This window comes from Halyomorpha halys, unplaced genomic scaffold, assembly GCF_000696795.3.
Source record: "Halyomorpha halys isolate HHAL.00 unplaced genomic scaffold, Hhal_1.1 Scaffold854.1, whole genome shotgun sequence".
NCBI classification, from domain to species: Eukaryota; Metazoa; Arthropoda; class Insecta; order Hemiptera; family Pentatomidae; genus Halyomorpha; species Halyomorpha halys.
Genome location: NW_027115045.1, coordinates 48,725 through 72,778, shown reverse-complemented (window position 1 = coordinate 72,778; position 24,054 = coordinate 48,725). Strand labels below are relative to the sequence as shown.

At 29.4% G+C, this 24,054-nt stretch overlaps 1 protein-coding gene across 1 annotated transcript in view; it reads right to left on the bottom strand.

Moving 5' to 3' along the window:
• The window catches only part of LOC106686639 (matrix metalloproteinase-14-like), a 44,905-nt gene that overhangs the window by 6,630 nt on the left and 14,221 nt on the right, over window positions 1-24,054 (bottom strand). Inside the window, exon 2 of the mRNA XM_014430033.3 lies at window positions 3,874-4,003. Within this exon, the coding sequence (XP_014285519.2) occupies window positions 3,874-4,003 (130 nt within the window). The remainder of the gene's footprint in view (window positions 1-3,873; window positions 4,004-24,054) is intronic.

Genomic DNA, 24,054 nt, shown 5'->3' with positions numbered 1-24,054 from the left:
CCATTTATTAGTATCATTAATAAAAATATTATTGAATGAGAGGGAATCTGTTAGATTATTTTCCCCGGGGCTGAGCCCAGCAGGCAATGGCTCTACAATTTTCTGGTTCATGATAAAAAATAACAAATATTATTTGTAGTGAAATATTAAAAAAAAAATTAATACAATTGTTTCTTTTTTTCTTTAAAAAGTTATGACTCTCAACTAGTTCAGTTCTAAAAGTAATTAAATACAATTTTTATAATATTTTTAAAATTTGAAACGAAGATAAGCTTTCTTATCATTATGAAATATGTTTGAGGGACTTATTGATTATTGCAGAGGCAAACAGAACAGAAATAGAATAGTAATGGTCCATTTCTAAGAATAGTTGCTGGTTTCAATGGTTCCGCATTGGTTTCTATTTCGGTTAAGCAAGCTCTAATGTGCCAACAAGGGGCCTCACACCTGCTCTCTTATTGTCCAGGAAATTTCCAGCTTTGGAAAGGTTTCCCGGAACAAGTGGTTTCCCACTTCTGTTCCTTTACTAGCATATAAATATAGCCACTGGTAATTGAAAGACTTTTATCCTTGTATATTAATTAATGTACATTTATAATTTTATTAACAAGTGCTTGGAAATTTTTATTTTTGATAATAGTTAATATTCATCAGATTAGTACTGACTCGTGATATAAAAATTTACGAAAAGCCAAAGTCGGAAAAAAAAGGTTACTTCCTGATAAAAATGAGTTGACTCTTTTTAGAGTAGTAATATTGGTGCGGGTTGATGTAACCTCTGTGAGTCAGATTGTTATTATCACTTACTCATCTATACAAATTCTTACCAACTAGATTAGATGAGCTATAAACCTAATAATAGGTGAAACTTGTTGTTTTTAGCCTGTAGCCGGCGAAAAAAATATAAAAATGAAAACTAACGTCGAGAAGACTTATAAAACCTTTACTTATTTTTCAATATTTCCAACTAATGGGCACTGCTAGTGTTAGTGCAAAGCAACTTATAACAAAGCAATTATAACAAACTCCAGTTATGGAGTTATCCAATAATTATTTCTGACGAGCATAAATTATAGAAAACTGGAGTTTGTTATAATTGCTTTGTTATAAGTTGCTTTGCACTAACACTAGCAGTGCCCATTAAGTGGAAAATATTGAAAAATAAGTAAAGGTTTTACAAAAGTCCTCTGGACGTTAGTTTTAATTTTTATATTTTTTCGCCGGCTACAGGCTAAAAACAAGTTTCACCTATTATTAGGTTTGTAGCTCATCTAATCTAGTTGGTAAGAATTTGTATAGATGAGTAAGTGAGAATAACGCGCACCAATATTACTACTCTAAAAAGGTCAACTCATTTTTATCAGGAAGTAACCTTTTTTTTCGGCTTTGGCTTTTCATAATTTTTTATATCATGAGTCAGTACTAGCCTGACCTCATGGCGTATCAGCTGCTAATTATATTTTAATTAGCAAATCTAATGTCGAGATTATTTAAAAAAAATTGCTATTGTTGAAAATTGTATTTATGGAATGAAGTAATAGTTATAACTGTTACAGATAAAAAAAAAAAAAAATCCTCAATGGTTACAGAGTTTTATATCGAAAAGTCAAACATAGGAAAAAATTAAGTAAATATAGTTAAAAATATTTTTTATAAAACATAATGATATTTATAAACAGAAATAAAATAAATTCATCTTAGAAACACATATTTCTTACTAAATTTGTAAATAAAAAATGTGGAGGCTAGTTACTATTTAATAAATATTCAAATCAGGGATATGATGTATCGCAGATTGGATTAAATAATGTAATATATAGTAAAGCAAAAATATTTTAGATTGTTAATGCAAACTTTTAATCCTATATTTTAGTGTGAAAGTTCTGTACAGAATTTGATAATTTTTTTTTTAATGAATTTGGGGTGAGAAACTTTTACTGTAGGTATGTTTGACATAATTTATACACAAAAAGTATTTACTAATTTTAGACGAAAAGTCTTATCTGAGGAGGATCCTACGCGGAGGTATTTGACCTAAAATTGTATTACGTAACAAGCTGATGTCATCATAATTCAAGGGATTAAGAAGGCTTTCTGGATATTTTTAAAAATGTCCAAACAAAATCTATTTTTAAAAAACAACGCCTAAAATATTTAGTCTGATTTATTATGATATAACGTTATGTTTAAAGAGGGGTTCTATATTTTGTGCTTCGTGGAAACATATTGAAGAAAACCGTAGCAAATATTAAGCAAATTATTATTCGAATTAATTATTTATTATATCACTAAATAATAGATGATAAAATATGTGGTTTGTCCACTCACACGATTTTCTTGACTGTTTGGGCACAAAGTCCAATACGAAAATTATTTGAGGTGTCTTAGATGACAACTGTTGGTGATTTAACAATTCAGAATGAGAGTGATTAGTGTCTAGAATGATTCGTGAGTTATCAACAAAAATACATTTTAAAACAGGGGTCTACTTCTAAAGGTTCAATATGAATCTGTATCTTTGTTAAAAATCGTCTGATTTCGATGATTTTTTTTTTTCGAATTGATCATAATTTAAAAATAAACGAATACCTAGAATCATCGTCAGTGTCTCGGAGGGAAGGGTTGATTTTTTATCTGGATCTAGACTTCAAAGGTTCATAGGTAAACAAGAGACATTTTAGTAAAGTATTAAAATACATCATATATATTAAGTACCTTATATTTTGATACGGCGAAAATAAGAGTATAAAGTGGACAAAGAACTATGAGCGAGTCGCTCTATAAGCAACGCGCCGCATCGCACATTGCTCTGGACCTGGCTAGAATTCATAACAACATCCGTTCATTTGTTGAAGCGGCTGATCTACCTCAAAATTCCCACTAAATCGGCGTTTTAAATAGATCATGGATAACGGTTAAACGTAGTTTATTTTTTATTGTTTGTGTTTTCATTTGCTAATGAGCAATTAAAATAAACTGTCAATGTTGAGTTTTTTGTTGAAAATCTGTTGCTCCAAAAATTATAGTTTGTTATTTTCAAATTTTCAAATATTTTTTTAATAATTAAATATATATTTCATACAGATATCGTTTATTTCATTTACGGAATTTCATTAGTATGACCCAAAATTCTAATTTTCCAATTTAGCCTAAAGCTCCCTGCAAGTTGGATTCCTAAATAAAATAAGGATTTTTTACATAAAGATTTAATAATACCTCATTGGAAAACTTACGGAAACGAATTGGAATTATTTATTCATGTTAGGTCGAACTAAGAAAAAACCAAACAAAAATGAATCCATTACTAAAAGATCCATCATATCTAGAGATTTTAAAAGAAACTGTGGATAACGAAATTACAAGAACCAATTTTGTCCTATTAGTTTTAAAATGAATAAGTATTATTATTAGTTTATATCAATTTATTTATTATATTTTACCATTTATTTTTATTTTGGATCATCCATAATTGCTAGCCTTCATTTGATAAATAAGATTCATGCTTGGTCAGGAATTGCGGTTCCTTAGCATGTTGCGGTTTATTATTTCTCAATATAAAGTGTAATATCATTAAATGAAATTAGCTCTAGTTACATAATATTTATATAAAAATAGAATTGATAATTAGTATATGCTCTGTAGGATTATCCAGGGCCTAAATAGTCATTTTGTAAATCCGATAGGTCCATGAATTTTTAAACTGATATTGATAAAGATAGTAATTCAGGATCGATGAAAATCTAGAAGCGTTTAGCATTACCTAACCGATGAGGAGATATGAAAGATATAGGTTGTCCAATACTGATACTAGGTGACCGTGAAATAGTGACAACTTTAACATTAGTAACAGCTTCGAGGAACTAGAGTACTCACCTGTTACATTGAGTCCTGCAAACGCCTGAAATTCTTTTATGGCGTCTGTCATGGCCTCCTCTGATAAAAGCATTCCGGAAGAAGGGTTCCTTACTGATGGTGGTAGGTAGCCGAACTGCGATAGGTACATCTGCAAAAAGACATATATACGTGCTATATTATATGCAATATATAGTAGTATAATATATTATAAAAAATATTTAATTATAAATAATAAAATGTGTAATATTCTAGATACGGTTTAATATTACTGGAGAATATCTATCTAACCCAGGAAATGATACTAATATTTCTCGATACCAATAATCGTTTCCTACATGCTTATATAAATTTAACACGATCTTCCTTTGCACATCTTAGCCGGCCTATAAAAGTTTAATTAATTATTATAAAGTGGAATATTGAAATAATATACCATAGATTTTGGTTACTTTGCTCCCAAAGTGATGCCTGTTTTATTATACCGTGGTACGTAGTTGGCCACCAGTGAAAGGCGCGAAAGAGGTGGACAGAGTCAGATCATCAAAATAAAATGAGTGAGGAATTCATATTTTTTATGGATCTCCTTAAAATACGAAAACTATTGCTATTACTATTATTTATTGCTATTTAACGATTAGACTAATGTTTCTGCTTTTCAATTTTCTGCTGGTTTATTAAGAAATTTTCTGTTTCTTTTTTTGTTTTTGTTTTATTAATCACAAAATACGTTGATCATCGGGAATTTATTATTCTTTATGTTTTCTCTGCATCTTAAGTTCTATATTAAACCATTTTTATCGATTGTATTTAGTTATTTATATTTTGAAGAGTATTATTTTATTACCTTGGTACATTTGAAACATAAACCAAGTAATTTTTCTACTTCTCGGCAAATATTTTTTTTTTTTATGGTATACCTAAATTCTTGTATTTTTTAAAAAAAATTAAGAATGTTTTTTTTATTTTTACGCGCATTTTGTTTGTTCCTTTACTAATTAGGCCAATCCCCTCCGTATGTCATTAGGCTGTGACAGATGAAAATGAATGAATAGAATAATTTATACTCTAAGGAAGCAGATGTTAAAATTTTATTAAAATAAATTAAACATTCTCAATATATTTAAATAAACATTTAGTGGTTTAGGGGTGGAGACGGTGGTTTAAAAACCCTCTTTGATGACAGCGTAGTTGAATGATACGTAGGTGCTGTTTTTGTTTAATATGAACCGGATGATTATAATAAGTATTGTAAATATAGTTATACCATAAAATAATAGTAATAAAGTGATTAGATGGACTATAAGGACGTTGTGCAGAAGGCCAGCCACTGCTTAACGACCGTCACAGAGCCGCCCTTGACCGATATCTAGGCAGGGCTATGAACTCCGTTTCTGAATGGCATTATCGGTTCACCTTTGATATTTATCGCGTATAGTTGCCGTTTTCTCAATAAATGAAGTATAAATAGTTCCAACTATTAATAAATATGATTAATTGTTTATGACATTTACAAATACATGTTAAAAATAATTCCTGGCAGATAATATAATAAATGTTATTTATTGATTTTAAATGAATTTGTAACTAAAATAGATTTGTATAAAGATAAATAAATACATCTAATAATGAGATCAGCTAAAATTAACCCTTCGCTCCAAGATACTGACGACGATCCTAGATAATAGTCATACTATCTGCCATTTTAACATTATGACCAATTCGAAAAAAAGAAAAGAAATCAATCGATTATTAATAAAGATAAAGATTTTATTCAATTTTCTATTGCACTTTTAGAAGTAGAACCCTATTTTCAAAGGTATTTTTCCAGGTTTCTACGAAAAATCATTCAAATTTTATTTATTTTTTAAATATAGCTTTTGGAATAAATTAAAAACTCAGGAATCATTCTAGGTACTAATCATTATCATTCTGAATAATTAAACTCCAACAGATCTGGACAGATATCATCTAACATACAGCAGGCAATTGTTGTATTGGACTTTGCACCCAAACAATTATGATAGTGTGCGAGAGTGGATATGTTATTGTCTATTATTTAGCGATATAATAAATAAATTATTCGAATTATAATTTGTGTAATCTTTGTAGTGTTTTTTTTTCAATATGCTTCCACGAAACACAATTTTTTTTGTAGAATGAAGAATTTAACTAAATATATCCTTTAAAAATGGAGGTGGAAAGATAGAAATAATATATTTTCACTCCAGTACTACACGCGAATATTCTGCCAGTTCGGATAATACACGCTGTATTGAATATAAAAATGCAGTAGATTTTATGGAAAGGATATTAACTTTTTTTTCTTGAGAAAAATTAAATGTATCCCAATTAAATAAAAGTTCAACTAAACCTTGTATAATTTAAACTTTTAATTTTTTTTTTAATTGTAAAATTAAAAGTTCAAGTCAAAATGAAACATATTGTGAAAAGTATATGACTGCTTCAGTCTCTTGTTGATTGTTAAGCTCATTATCACTATTTTGAGAAATCTTGCGAATTAAATGTTTTTGTCTTTATCTTTCAGTTCAACACATCTTTCTGCTACACTGTTACCAATTGAAGGTTCAGATAACCACTTTATTTGAACTAAGACATGCCCCAGGGTCGAATCAAGACTTAATCACTGAGCTCTCCCACAGCCACGTTACCTCTAAGAAAAAACTCTAAAAAAACTACTAAAAGCTGCTGTGTCAATTAAGAAGGTAATAAACTTGGTAGCAAATTCGCCTCGTGTCATCTGGTGATTCTGTTGTTTCCTGAAAGTTATCGAGAACAAAAGGAACAGCAACGGAACTCAATAAGGTTATTTACTCAATGACAGAATGACACTTTGAGTGACTAACAACTTAGTAACCATCTGCTACGCTAATTTGATGACTGATCCTGAATTTAATGATACGGTTTGGAGACCAGCGATTATTCCATTTGTGAACATGAGAAAGTGGCCCTACCTGCTGTATGATAGAAAAATACAAATATTTAATAGTGATAGAAAGAAATAAAAAAAATTATATTAGAAATAAAATACATGAACAGAAATGGAACGCCTTCATTCTGACAGATACTAGCTTCGCCGCTTGAGTAGTAAACTAAAAAGGGAGATGGAACTAGGTTTCAGGTTAAAGCAAAATGTTTTCTATTACAACCTGTGTGATTATGTGTGCTTGGCGTTCGAATTGTATTACAGCAGCTAATCTGGCTTATAAAAGTTAATTTAATTTCCATTTTATGTAAAAGTTATTTATTGTTACTGTATCCATTAAAATGTTAAAAATACATAAAATATCCTTTGAACCCCCCCTCCCAAAAAAAATGACGCTGTCTTCGATCACACCTTTTGAGGCCTTTTAGTTAAGTGGAAACATCAGAAAACCGTTAGGCGCACCTACTTGTGATGGTTATTCTACTTTGTACTTTTAGTTTGGTTACAACGAAGATTATTCGATTCACTGCTAGACAACAAAAGAATGATCATCAACAAGTAGTCCATAAAAGAAAAAAAAAATAGAGAGTTAGTAAAAATTATTATTAAATTTACGCTACTGATGAGACTAGATTTTTTAAAAATTTAAATTTATATTAACTTGAAATATCTCATAATACTCATCTGTAATTAAAATGTTTATTAAAATAGTTTATGCAAAGACAATCGGATTCGATTTTCGTATGACTATTTACATTACAAGAAACAGTAACTAATGAAATATTTTGAAAAGTTGATTCTTCGACTTGATACAACTTCGACAATTCTGATTGTATCTGAATGATACGCTTAAAGTTATCTCTCCATTGATGCTTTGTTTAATTTAGATTCTAGTGTTACTCTGTTGCTAATTATAGCTGGTTTTATAAAACCACATTTTTGGCAGTTACATATAGTGCGGTGAGACCGCGTGTGTCCCTATTGTGTAAGTCTATTGATCACATTTCAAATGCTTGTTTAAATTTAGAACAATAATGAATTGAATATTTTAGTATATCGTTAGTTTATATTTTGCTCAAACGTATGTAATTGAATTAGTACTTTAGATAAAATCATATCTATTAAAGTTTTTAATTATATCTTCCTACTCATGTCGATTAAGTTCTCAGCGCGTTAGTGATTATTGAAGATCACACATCATATTTTGAACCACATAAGGTTTATAGAAAATTTATAGCTAGTTATTAAAAATTTAGTTTAATTAGTTATTAAAGAGTTAGATTAATTAGTTATTAGTTTTTAAAGAGTCTACTGTTATTATTACATATAAAAAATCTGTTTCAATAATTAATTTAGAAAAAGAAAGATAGTGAAAATCGTATGATTTAAATTGATTTTTTTATTTACTCATTATATATCGAACTGCAAAAATATGATTTTTTTTTCTGGTGTTTAATAACTACATGTTCTCCAACTTTGGGCAAGAAATATGGATTATACTACAGAAAATTTAATAGTTATATTCTCTAATACTTTTTTACATTTGTGGATTATAATTTTTCTATTATTTTTTGTAAAATTTGACATATTTATTGCTATCTATTTTTAGTATAGAATCTGATTTTTTTTATGGAACTCGATTTTTAAATGGAACCTGCTTTTAATATGGAAACAGATTTTAATTTTAAACTTACTTTTGGTATGGAACCTTCTTTTATAATGGAACCAGCTTTTAATTTTAAACCTACTTTCGATATGGAACTTGCTTTTAATATGTAAACAGGTTTTAATATGAAAATAAACATTTAATTTTAAACCTACTTTCGATATGGAACCTGCTTTTGATATGGAGCCTGCTTTTAATATGAGAACTAACTTTAAATTTTAAACCTACTTTTGATAATGAACCTGCTTTTGATATGGAAACTGCTTTTGATATGGAACCTGCTTTTGATATGGAACCTGCTTTTAATATGGAACCTGCTTTAATATGAGAACTAACTATTAATTTTAAACCTACTTTTGATATGGACCTGCTTTTAATATGGAACCAGCTTTTAATTTTAAACTTACTTTTGATATTGAACCTGCTTTTGATATGGACCTGCTTTTAATATGGAACCAGCTTTTAATTTTCAACTTACTTTTGATATTGAACCTGCTTTTGATATGGAATCTGCTTTTAATATGAGAACTAACTTTAAAGTTTAAACCTACTTTTGATATTGAACCTGCTTTTGATATGGAAACTGCTTTTGATATGGAACCTGCTTTTGATATGGAACCTGCTTTTGATATGGAACCTGCTTTTAATATGGAACCAGCTTTTAATATGAGAACTAACTATTAATTTTAAACCTACTTTTGATATGGGCCTGCTTTTAATATGGAACCAGCTTTCAATTTTAAACTTACTTTTGATATGAGATCTGTTTTTAATATGGAACCAGCTTTTAATTTTAAACTTACTTTTGATATGAGATCTGTTATTAATATGGAACCAGCTTTTAATACGAAACCTCCTCTGAATATGGAACTTAAACCATGGTCCAATAGGAACCTTTAAATTCAAATGTGTATTTATTCATTTTGAAGAAATTACTACATTTTTCATCGCTCAAGGCCTCTTTCCTTCGTTGAAACAATAGTGCAGCGAACTATTTTCGAAAAGTACTGAATATAAATAACAAACTCCAGGTTCACGGCTTAAAATAGCCCAGTACTGATCTAGATAAGTGGTTTGATAAGATAATATCCCCGTTCTAGCTCACTTGGATTGATTATCCTGTCTCCAAGCCGCCGGATTAACGTCCCGGCCAAATGTACGAGTCGGTAGAATGTAAGGAGCTCACGCAATTGAATCCATATTAAACACAATTTTTTTTTTTTGTGCGATAATTCAACAAAATTACATATATAATAATATAATACTATGCATTAAATAATTTTACCACTAAACCGCTATAGCAATTGTAAAATTGCTAAGGGGCAGAAAAATCAAATATTGAATTTATTTCATTTGTATAATTCCTGCTTGACATAAAGATAACGATAAGGGTCGGTATTAACCTGTACTATTATATAAAGTTTAACAGTTTGTTTGAACACACTAATTTCACGAACTATCAGTCCTATATGAAACATTATTTTTATATTAGATAAGTCGTTTATGAAAGAAGGCTTTAAGCATATATACAAAAAGAGGTGAATGTATTTGAATCCCTACTTTAAATACAGTAATAATATGTCATTATTTGCCGAGAGTAATCAAGATAAATAAATATATTTAATAAATTAAATATATAAATTTAATAAAAAAATTTTAAATATAAATTAGAGATATAGCGTTTTCTAATTTCATCTTTAATGCATTTTTTCAGTTGCACTAAATGATTAATATCCAGTGACTGAGAGGAGTTATCATTCATTTTAGTAGGTTGTTCGGAGTCGTACTGCCGAAAAATAATAATTATTTTGGATTTAATTAGTTCATAAATCTATATTTATTCTATTATCATTTGTAATTAAAACTTAACTGTAGTAACGTATCTATATCGAAATAAAATTAAATCAATTGATTTATTAATGGTACATTCTTAAAATATTCAGCTCCAGATTATCGCGATATTTTTTCTTCCTTCGTATTCGTATAAAACATCAGGAAGCATAATAGTATTGCAAATTCTTACTTAGAAGTATCACACAAGTACGATGCGAACCATTATCAGTCAAAAGCATTGAACCTTGGATTTTATTTCCTCATGTGTTTCACTTTTATAGCGACTTAATATAAACGTTTGTGTTTGAATATGCTCTTAGTACTCGTATGTCATAGAGAAAGCAATTTTCAGGAGCTGCAAGCCAATAATAAAGAGTTTTTTATTTTCAATTGATAAAAAAAAAAAAAAAATATAGTAATAGACTATCTTTTAACTTGGCACGTGTACAATTTCAAAATGGATGATTTTGCAGGAACATGAGATTCTCGGTTACGTGAGCGCGCGCCCTTGCAAGTCATTCATGAAATAAGATGACGAACAGTAGAGCAGGCTGCAGTTGCAATAGTTGTTATTATACAGGCAATATAATGTAAAGATATAGTTAATAAAATACAGGTACTATAATGTAAGGATGCAAAACAATTTAAGACATTAAGGTTTTAATGTCTTCAATTAACTAAAAGAAAAAAGATATTTGTTGGTCAAGTAATGCAGATACCTCGTATTTTTTACTAAATTTGTTGACATTTTTTGTTTTAAAACCCATTTTCAAAACTATTATTTATTCGTATTATCAAATTTTATTATTTTCTTTTTTTTTTTTGGACACTCGGAAATATTTTTCTTCGTCAGACAAATTATCAGAATTTCACTTAGACTGATGAAAATAAAAAAAAAATAATCTCCGTATGCGTTCATAGGATTTTAACTCATTATATTCTTCAACTAGAGTTGCAATGGGGAGGTTCCCTGCCGAATGAGTATATTAATCCTCATTACGTTTCTTTCAATATACAGGCGATTTATAAAAGGAATTCTGATATCTTAAAAACTGTGTGCTCTGGAATCCTAAGTTTTTATTTAAAAGAATTTTTTGGAAATACCCAGGTGTTTAGATTGGCCTCCATTTCGGTTGATTTACATCATTTAAGTTCCTAATCAAAAACATAAAATTCTTAACAGGTGTTGAACTACATGTCACATTCTTTTAGGGAATAAAAGTCAATCCCCTCACAAGAAATACTCTGAATTAATCATTATTTTTTTTGTACTTCTCTGCTTCTTTTAGCAAATTGGTACCCCAGGGCTACTGGTATTGCATAAGTTCTCATTGTGTGTTACGAATTAACTCGTGGATCGTTCCTCCAAGGACAAGGACGACCGCATCCACAACAATAATTGTAACAAGCTCACAGGATCAAACGTAACAAGATCACCTGCTAGGTCTGACGGCATATAGTCGCAACGGAAGAACAATTATACAACTGCTAAATACTAAAACTTTGCACGAGGCACAAAAAACTAAATCCTTTTCACTAAAAAAGATTTGATATATGATTATAAGGCCTATATTTTATTTTCGTTGTTAGTTTTTAGTAAAAGCTATTGAGTTTCTTGATATTATTGTGAAATTTAATATTTTTTAGATATGTCATCGTTCTACCAGAGTGACTAAATTAGTCCTTTGCAGTAATTCCAGTAGTCAATATGACTCCAAATTTAAAAAAGGAATTGAAATAATCTTTTCATTACGTTCTTTGTTATGTATCCGTAAAAGGAATTACAACTTCGAAATTATTAGTGTAATACAAAATATCATATTATCTACAAAGAGATCAATGCGTTTTTTGTAACTTAGAAAACATTTAATTTTCAAGCCGTGACATGCCAGTAGTATTTTTTCCCACCGGATATAACTCATTTCTCAATTAACATGTAAAACCCAACAGAAGAAATCTTAAGAAAAAATATTTTCACACATAACACTTGATAATTTATAAGGTCATATAGGAAAACATAAAATACATTGAATTGTCCCTTACATAATTTTGTTAATTCACGCTAAAAATCTATGAATGGTTATTTATATCAGTTTAATTACTACTCTAAAAACCATAACTACACAAGAGCCACAGCTGAAATTTTAACTTACAAAAAAAAAAAAGAAAAAAGGACCCGGGTTCGAATCCGACTGTGGAAGAAAATTATTTTCTGTTACACTGGTACAATAAGTCAAACTAGTGGGTTCTGAAGTCCTCTTGAGGTCCACTCATTCTCATAAAGTGGATACCATTAATTGGGACATACTGTGACGGTTGTGCGAGATTTTGAAAAATCTATCCTTGACCATGTCAACAATAATCGACAACTTAGTAATAATCTTAGGCCAAATTTTAAGTTTTGTTTATCGAAGTATAGGTCTAACCAGGAAATAACTTTTTTGACTCCTGAGGTAGAATTTGATAAAATGAATATCAGACCATGCATATGCTACTAACCGAATATCCTTAAATTTTGAGCCGAATTGTAAAACTGTTTCTGAAAAACAGTTTAAAATTATAGATGAAATCGACATTGGACCGTCTAAGAAACTCACGCAACCACTAAAAATTTCGTCAAAATCGCATCAACTTCGATTTCACTACAGACCTACTGGAAGGAAACAAAATTAAATTTGTTCCTTCATTACTTAAACGTAAAATAAGAAAGAAAATTTTCCTTTTAATGAGAAAAATTTGTTTTCAATCCCTACATGCTTACCTTCGTTCGTGAGGAAGCAACATCAAGTAAATGATGAAACACTAATTTTCATAACATGGTAATTTGTTTCTTTTTATCATTACTTTAAAATGCAAATTTTATTTAAAACGTAATAATTTATAACTTCATAATAATTGCTACAAGGATTTGTTTTTTTCTTTTTTTTGTTCTTTCAAGTAGATTGCCAAAACACGAGCCTAATTGGGTCACAACGTCTACATAGATAATTGAACATTACTGACTCATTATTTATTATTAACAATTTAAAATTTTATTTCTATCATCATTTTTATTGTGAATATTCGTTGTTAGGAAATGAAATAACTTTAAACCTTATTATATTTTATTTATTCCACTTCCCTATATTTTCTCTATGGCTGCTTCGCCATATAGGATAATCGATTCTGGTAGTTCCTCCTGCAACCTTGCATCCTCAACACGTTATCCTTCTAGGCAACAGACGCGGAAAAGGCCTCCGCACTTCCTCCTTAATGAATTTTAATCTGATCAAGTGGTCATTCGGTGCCTTTTGTTCGTATTGTACATGTCATTAGTGTATAATATGTATGTAATTTCTTATACAAAAATTTATCTATAAAATGCAATACATTATTTAAATACAAAACACAACCTTTAAAAAAACTGCCTCTACTTTAATATTATAGGTTTTGTTTATTAATATGAGGTGTATTATGCAGCAGGCTGAATCGTGAATCGGTTAATCAAACAAGTTGATAGATTTCATTTTCTTTTTATAATGGAATCATAAAATAAGGTCCATGAATATTTGGAAGACTGCACTTTTGCATTCCGAGAGAAAAAATTCTTTTATATCGTACTACTTTTTAATATTTAAAAAACTAGGATCTTTGTATTCCATAATTTGAAACTACTAAAATCCCACAATTTAAGATTATAAGATTTTCAGATTTGTGCCAAGCAGTAATGTTTCTGTCTGTAACAATCCTATATTTCCTTTCAGGTCCCATGAGATGAGGGTTATAAGGAAATTTGTTATTCCATAAATGGTTGTTTCATTTTATTTTCTGTCATTATTAAACATCTATTTTTTTATTTATTTTACATTTTAGAATCTAGGTGTTTTACGTAATGAGAGGCGTCATCATTCCTCGATTAGCAAAATATAGGAAGAAAAAGAATAGCATTACTTAAAAGATAATTTACAAGTAATGCTAAGAATAAGATAATTTATTTGTAGTAATAGTAACCGTGTATAAACGATGCATAAGTGACCTTGAAAATCAGGATAAAAACAAACAGGTTGAACAAGATTCACCTAGCAGAGAAGTCATTAATTAAAAATCCTCAAAGAAAGATGATCTCTGAAAATAATGAGGCGGTCATTATTCGATGTCGCAATCCCTATTATAAGAATTATTTCTTATATTTAAATATGTAACGTATATCTCTGTATTTAATAGAGATGGTGTGACATGCGGTGAAGAAGAAACTTTTCAACTATTTATTATTTCTGATGTTTCGACCCATCTTGTAATCTTCATCAGAGCGGTTGCGATGGTTGGGTCTGTAAACAATTGAACTTTGAGAATGACTGAAGTAACATATATCTAAGTACTTTGTAAAATCAATTTTTATGAATTTTTGTAGAACTTTCGAACCGGCCTCAAAAATATATCTTTTTGTCATTAGATATCCATTAATCCAATCCTTTTATCTAGATTATTGAATTTCTGGCTTTCAAATATCGTGATAAGGTATATTTTTCAGACTAATTTGTAATTTTTCAGAAGAACTCAAGTTTTTATTAATTATTTATTGTGAGCCTACGTTTCGCCCCACTTTGCCGAGCTTCATCTACTCTAAAAAAGATTTTATTGTATCTTTTCATCATCTGTATCTTCCATCTTCAGATTTAGTTGTATCTTTTCATCAGGACTAAAAAGGATACAAATAAATTTTTTTCAGCTCTAATGAATTGTATGAAAATAATGTAACAAATAAAAAAATGATAACATGGAATAAAAGTAACCTACGGTATAGCTAAAAATGATTTAGAGTAAGTGAAAGTTTATTTAAAATGAAAAAATTAAATTTACTGATTTTTAGGCGATCCAGTGTAAATAAATTATTGTCATATACAAATGAACAAAGTAAATCTACTTTATTCATTTTTATACAAACTTTCACATATTTCAAATAATTTTTAGCAAAAGTTTACTCTTATTTCATGTTATTTATTCTGTTACTTTGTTACATTATTTTAGTTGTTTGTATCTTGTTCAGCCTTGACGAAGTAGGGCGATACGTAGGCTCAATATAAATAGTTTATTTACTATTTGAGTTGTTTTGACCGCACTCAATCTTCCTTTTATGTTATATAAAATATCATCGACGATCTTCCAAAAAAAAATTTAAACTCATATTTCAGTAATATCGACTAAAGAAAATAATGGAATTGCGACATAAGACAAACAAATGATTATCTAATCTTAGCTAAGCCGTTAACCAGGATGAGGCGTGTGTTGCTAAGCCCTGACAGCTTGGCCTATCTCCTCTCATGGATCTTACTCTTTCATTATCAATTGTATTATTACAATGCTAACGGTACAAAAATTTCCAAAAGTCACTTGACATATTACATTTTTTCTTTGGCTGTTTCGACCCTTCTTCAAAGCGATCTGTTTCCATTGTAACAATATGAGAACACAATAGCCCATGAAGATACTAATAGTACAAGAGCCCTAGAGGAGAAAAAAAGCAGTTATCTCACCCCAATTTTTGATTGCTTTAATGAAAACTATGTATAATTAATAGTCAAAATTGATGAGTCTCCCAAGTATAGGTAGGGGGAATAAAAAATGGCGGCTGTTTCAAAGCAATAAAAAAAAAAAATTCATTCGGAGCTCTATATCTTAAAAAGTAGGAACAAATCAAGAAAACCTAAGAGAACGTCGTTTAAAGAAGAGTAATTTTTTTAAAACATGAACCCTAATAGAGTTTTTTACGTTAAATAGTTTTCGAGATATAGCTTTTTAAAAAGCAACATTTCATAAAAATGTATGTTACGTACTGAAAGATCAGTAGTTAGTGAATTTATTTTGAAAAATTTATATCACATAAACCATTTGACGTATAGATGTCTACTAGCACTCAAATTAAAGCTAGTTTAATGAACTATAAAGTAGTTCGTTACTCGTAGGAGTAACAGTTTACATAAAATTTGGTAAAATAAATTGATTTATAGTTATTCGACAAATTTTAATTTGCCAAATTTATATTCATATGTGAATATCATAAAAACTACTATCCCTAAGAAGATAAGTGTCATAAACTACTTTATAGTAGGTTAAATTTCCTTTATTTTGAGAAGGCAGACATCTGTACGTCCAATGGTTTCTGAAATGATGTTTTCCATAAATCAAACTTATTGTATGAACAACTATAAATCAATTTAATTTAGCAAATATCATGAAAACTACTATTCCTACGAAGGTAAAGGTCATAAACTTCTTTATAGTCCATTAAACTAGCTTTAATTTGAGTGCTAATAGACATCTGTACGTCTCATAGTTGCTGAGATATATATTTCTCAAAATAAATTAACTAACTACTAATCTTTCAGTAGATTTTTAAGAAATTTTGCTTTTTAAAAAGCTATATCTCGAGAACTATTTGACGTAAATAGCTCTTTCAGGGCTAATATTTCAGCAAAAGGCTCCGAATGAAAAATTAATGTTTTTTTAAGGTTTTGAAACAGCCGCCATTTTTTATTCCTCCTACTTATACTTGGCAGACTCATCAATTTTGACTAGTAATTATACATTCATTGAAATAATAAAAAATTGGGATGAGATAACTGCCTTTTTTTCTTCCCGGCTCTTGCACTATAATAATTCATCGCAGAAGAAAGATATGGTAGAGCGCAATGTACCGTAAATATCTAAGTATGTTTAATTCGCCTAGGATTATGGTTAAGTAGTTAAGAATAATTTCTCGAGATTGGAACCGCAAATAATCAGAAAGTATACATATTATATATTTTAATTTCACATATTTAATTTATAGAGAGCTATTTTATACAAAGATATAACATAATAGTAATGCCAATAATTTATTGGGCTCCCCGCTAACACCTATTCGACGAAATTGCGAAATTTCACTGTGAGAGGTCTCTGGTTTGGACCTCGCGGAACAATATCAAATAGAACGAGGAGCTTCTTGGAAGACCTAGGTGGTAGCATCAGTGATATAGAGATCTTGGCGGAAAATATTATTTTTGACTCCCTGGGTTTGATACAATTCACCTGCATGGAAATTAGCTCTGATATTAATCACTTGTGTTTATTTTATTTTTTTATTAGCTTTTTAATCCATTTACTTGTGTGGTTAAACATTTTTATTCATTTATATATCAGTTCTTTTTAAATTTATTTACTTGTTTTTTGTTGAACAGTTATACTGCTGTGATTGTTTTATTTCTGGTTTATTTATACGTAGCTATCTATTGATGACTTCTGTTAATTTGTACAATTAATCGAACGGTTGTTGCGAATCACTGGAGAGGAGAAGTACAAAGGAGTGAAACAGGGGGAATAATGTACTGGACGGATTGTTATTTGGCTTCGCGCGAGAAGAAGGATACAACTAATATAAGCATATATTTGGAAAAAATGTTAAGAAAAAAAGAAATGAATCTAAAGTGAATCATATATTTAGTTTATTGATAATTATTGTTTGAAAAATGGAAAACGTTAATATATGGTAGATAAAAAAAATTATTTGACACTTCCCTAGATTACATTGCAGGTTGAAGTTACTTAATATTAACCCTGCTCGCATAGTGACTGTCTAAAATAGGATTAGTAGAAAAAGTAACACCTATAATGCGGTACGGGGAAGAAGGGAGACCAATTTTGTTTATTGAAGAGCAATAACACAAGTTGCTACAATTAGAAGCATATGTATTATGTTTTAAGTGTTCACTCATAGATAAAAAATAAAATAAAAAATATATAATAAATAAAATAAAATTATGATATGAAAATATGACTGCTCACTCAAAATATTTGAAATAAAAACCTGTAGTAAAGAACCATTAAATGTATAAGGATAGGGATCATCCAGAGGAAGGATAGCATGCATATATTTCATATTTTGTTCGTTATTATTATATTTTTTTTAGGAGTTTATTTAAATAGTAAATAGATGCGAAAATACGAAATGGATAAATTGTTATTTATTTATAATTATTATATTTTAATTTTATTCAATGTTTGTTAAAGGGGGGGAGGAGGAAAGATGTATTGGGATAGGAGAGAACATATAAAAAAAAGAAAGGATAAAATAGAAAAAAAAAATGAGATATAAAAAAGAAAAAATAACAGAACGAAAATGATATTAAAAAAAAAATCATTTATTACTATTATATATTATAAGTTTACTCCACTATTCCTATATTTTAAAAAATTTAAAAACAAATTTGGCTGACTGGATATACTTAGCATACTCATGCTGTGCGTTTACGAACACCGTAAATTTAGGCAGCACAACTTTATTGAATACAATTTTTTTCTCTCTATTAAAACATTTGTAATTTTGTTTGGCCTATAGAATCTGTGTTGGATCGAGCATAATGATGCTTGAACCTTTGCGAAGGGTGATTTCCTAAGGAGCATTAAACTATTCAGGTAGTCTGCAATTTAAATATCAAATATGCAAAGGACTCACAGTTTGGACAATGACTAAGGGAACCCTCAGTCAGGGTCAGCATTTCCTGAGAATCTGCTTTGAGAATCGATTTTTTAAGATAAATCATCGCTAGGGCAGTGAGTCATCGTGAAATCGATAGGGTGACACATCGATATAGTGACACACTCACCTGTACCCATGGGGGTCGTTTAATCATCTAGGAACAAATTAGCTCTTTTATGACTACCTATTAGAGTGCTTTGTAGGAAGGGTGTTCATAAATTGAATGACACAATTTCCTGAACGGTTCATAAAAATTAACTAAAATACTGCGAGAGAAATATTAGTTAAATGCAGATGTTAAAGTTTTATCGAATAAATATGAAACTGTATTGCTTTTTTTTCTTGTTCATTCCGTTTTTGAATAAATTCGATTTATTTATTTATAATAAAAATAATTCACTTTAACAACAACAATAATAAAAAGGACCAATACAAGAGAAAACTGCAACTATCCATAGAAATGAAGACAAGGACGGTATTTTGTTTTGAAGGTTCCAAATAGCGTGAGAGAGCAGACGAATTAGAGGCAGCCTTGACGAGATGTCCACTGCAACAGATCACCAGCAGGATGTGGTTCGCTCTCGTTACTAGGGAAGCTGGAGTCCAAGTGACGACTGTTTGAGGTCAAAAAGTTCAATATAGAAGCATAAAAAATGAAATGGGAGATCGATAGTTGTACGACCATCTTCATTTCATCCGAAATGTAGTTAAATTATTATATTTGAAATTGAGAACACATAAAGACCTTAATGTTCCCTATGTAACCGATCTAGCCCAAACCAAATATCACTCCTTCCATTATAAACTCCCTAACCACTCAAACCCCCTAGTTTCTAACCTTGCATCCTCTTCCCTTCCTGACAATCCTCCGAGGCGCCTGAAAAGAAGATGGCCACGAGACTAGCTAATGTAAAATGTCATTAGAGTGCTACCAATGGGTAGTTTAGTTTCTCTACACGCCTGTAACACTCCAATTTAACTTAGATCAGATTTACTAAATGTAATCTGATAATAATGTACAGATGTAAATAGCAATAAATAAATATTAAAAAAAAAAAAAGTTGAGAACAATATGGTAGAGGGTGCAGTAATAATTAACTCAAATAAGTGAGGCTGATTTTATTTTTGTCTACATTTCGGTCTAAATTTTACGCCTAAGTAATATTCTTTGAAGGGGTAGAAAAAAAAAAACACTTTATAATGCTTTATATTTTATTCCATTTCCTAAAGTTTTGCAGTTATAATCAGTTTTAAGACAGTTATCTTTCTATCTATTTTACATGGAAACCATCAGGTAGTAGTATTTGAACTCGGACATATTAGTTTTTAATCTCGTAAGCATTTATGTTTGTGAAGGATACTAGCCGAAGTGACCTACTTTCCTTTCGGATTTAAATATAAAGAAATCATTTAAATTTTTGACCTATCATAGTGAAACGGTTTATAACAATGAATAGCATGACATTATGTGTAAATCACTATATCCTGATTTTATAACTGAATTAGTACATTATAATTTTGTTTTCACTCGGGTTTCATTTAAATTATACCTGCCTATTTTGTATGCATAATGAGTTCATAATCAAGCGCAGCTGGTGGTATAATACTCACACAAATTCGACTTACTAAAAACAAAGTCATATCTTGAGATTTCTTAAGGTGAAAATATTTTTTTTCAAGAATACATCACTTTAAGAAAAGCTAACAAAATCATATTTCTCTTTTTCTTTTTTTTTTTTTTTTTACAAATACTCTAACATTTTGTATTTATCCATGTATTTAAACATGAAATGGTTATTTATTTCAAATAAGTGAAATTAAATATACTTTGCAGTAATTTTTTTTTTAATTCGTCATTTAAGCCCTGTTTGACTATTTCAACGATCATAAAACATATCTGATTAAAACCCACTTAGTTGTACATTAATTTACCGAGTTTCATCAAAATCGTTTGAATTCTAAGAAAATCATAAAAATAAGAAGGATAAAATTGACAGTGTGGCACTTCCTAATAGTTGATTTTAAAGAAAAAGTTGATGTAACATCTCAGGCACACACGCACCTAAATGTGTAAATTCAGTTTCGGATTTAAGGGGTTATAAAACGTGTATTTCTGTCGAAATCTCGAATTCGAAATTCAGTAACATTTAAATACTTCCCCTTATTACATATTCCATATATCTATTCATATGTGCATATATACCTGTTATTAATATTGGTAACTTCTGGGGACAACTGCTAGTCCGGCAAATGTGCCTAGTGATTCTGCACGTTTTTAACAGTTTAAAGAAAACTTGCAATACTTCAGCGGAAAGGACATTTTTAAATACTTCTTTATGTAGTATATGCTAATTTTCTCCTTAACCTGATCTATACAAGGAAAAGTTGTTCATGTTTCATCATAAAAACATTTTTTAAGTCAATTTATTAGCATAAAAGTTTCCTTTACGATTAATTTTTTGCAAGTGCTAACAATACATTAATAAGAAATGTCGATAGATGTTTTTGGTTACTGCTCCGTTCCTATGGATCGCAGGATGGTTATCTCGTCCATGAATCCTAATGAATTTCTCAATAAATGAATTAGCAAACGCAAAAATAATTTACAAATCAGACAGAAAGCTCCTGAAATTCATTTCATATTAACTCTTCAGGTTTATAAGTCAGCAAAATGTTTAGATGCCTTTTCCACACCGTGAAATATCTCTTGAGGCTTGACGCCTGTTCTGGGGAACCACTACAACAAGGTCATGCATTCTCTGCAGTGAGGAAAAATAGGGAAACGATTTTTATCATCTCATATTCATATCTTATTCATTTCAAGGGATAAGATATGAATATTATGATATATTTTCAACGATTTTTTATTTGTTCGTTTATTGATAACCTTAGATAAACTTTTCTAGCATGTGAGTCATTGATCATTGGTGATAACACACGTGATTCATAGGTATAATAACAAAACATTTAGGCATGTTAGTAAACTATATTAATTAATTAGGACCTCTTTTTGGATCCCCTTAAAAATAAGACGATTTTTTTCAAACAATTTTTGGAAAACATTAGTATTCTGTCACGAGTTTTATAAGCTGGAACACAAGAAAATTTTAATCGGTTCAGAAAAAGTAGTATACCATCGGTACAGTAATGCTTCTGTTTTAGTAATTAAGTCATAGAAGTGTTATCTTCGTGTTTAACTAAAATGGAAATATACCAATGCATAGACTTCATAACTAAAATACTGTATTTCAATTACTAATAATTAAAATGCTACCAATCGGTAGTTCTCTACACGCCTGTTTCACTCCATTTTAACTGAGATCAAATTTACTGAATGTGTTATATAATATATAGTTTTAAATTTCAATAAAAATGTATATAAAAAAAAATTACTGATTTATGGCTAAGTTAAGAATTGATGACTTTTTATTATAAGCATCCATATTTTATTATAAAACATAATATCTTACATTGAGTATCTCTTTATCCAGAACTGGGTATGAACAATGTGAACCTTTATGAATTGTAGTAATGTATAATTTTTGGTAGCATATAAATAGTGAATAATGAAAATTATTAATTTATAATTTATAATAAAATATTTCTAATATTATAAATATTGATTATTTGTAATTGATACATGAGGCCATTTTTCATTTACTCTTAAAAACCTTTATATTTATTAACTATAATCTTCCTTTTTACGTTATTAGTTCTATAGAATCTTTGATGTATCAAGTAATGACTTGTGTCCTAAAATCAGAATACATACTCGTCTAAATCCACACACCATAAATTCTAGTTTCTTAAGAAATAACAAATATTGAATATAAACGATAAGATATTGGGGTAAACAATAAACGAACATTGTTTTCATTATTAGATATTCATAAAATAATAAATCGTGCAACAATTATACCATATATTATGAACTTAAAAAAATATATATTTAATTCACTTTTAAGTATTATGAACGAGTATCACTAATTCTACCATTTTTATTTTGTTTATTTAATATCTGAATGATTACAAATCTTTCAGGTTTGGAAATTTTTTTTTCTTGTTGTTTGTTTCATGTGCCCGAATTGTTTAGTTTATTTTTTTTTTCAAGATTATTACATAAATAAATAATAGTTTTTTAAATGTGCCATAGCTTGATACGTGTTGTATTTAATTTATTTGTTGATATTTTTTTGTATTAAATAGTTTCATAAGAAGACAAAGGAAACAGCTATAATTGATGTAAGAGGGCACAGAAATTATTTTGAAAAATGAATTTAATATTGCATTATTAAAACATAATTATTTAGCTAATTCAGTTATAATGTAAGCAATTTACACAGGACAGTTGGCTGCCGAAATTTGGAACAATAACCCTTCTGCTCTTATACAATAAGATCCTGGTTGTAGGTTCTTTTAACCGTCACCCTGGAGAGGAACAGCCAGTTTAATTTCTTACTCTCGTCGTACCCTATAATTTCCGATCATTACCCAACGAAATGCCTCGAAAGTCACGGTGAATCTCTAATAACACAATGAAATAAAAAAGAACTTCAATACTAGTACATCCTTTACCTCTCCCAAAAAACCGGATCTCTAACAGGAAAACAACGAAACAAACAAGTGAGCCAAGTCAACAGTGATTTAATCGGCGTACTACAATTACAGCATACATAATTTCGATGATCAATAAGTACGGGGTTTGTTTATTTCTCTGAGTTATGATATATATCTATAAATACAACAACTGTGTATAGATGTTGAGATTTTATAACACATTTGAAAAATAAAACTTTGGCCAGCATATTTTTTTTTACATTTTTCCTCAACTACCTCTCCCCTCCAATGAAGAATAATTTAAATAGATTTTATAAATTCTATTATTTCAATTTTCTTTAAATATACCCGTCTGTATTCATGTACATACAGGTGTTATGCATGTTTGTCCTTTTCGCCTTAATCTGTGGAATTTTTTAATTTCGATTTGGTTCTAATTGGGTCATCACAATGGCATATAGCAGTGGTTCCCAAACGTTTTTGTCCTACCGCCCCCTTTCTAGGTAAAATATTACTTTGCGCCCCCTTAAAATTAATTTTTTTAAAAATTTTAATAGCAATTAATAGGAAATATATATATGTATTAGTGTTTCTACCTTTTTCGTATATAATATATTAGGGGTATTCATGATGTTGTGTGAAATGTTATATGTTTTACCATGTTAAATGTTATAACTATAGGATTGTGAGCAGCCCTATTTGAAG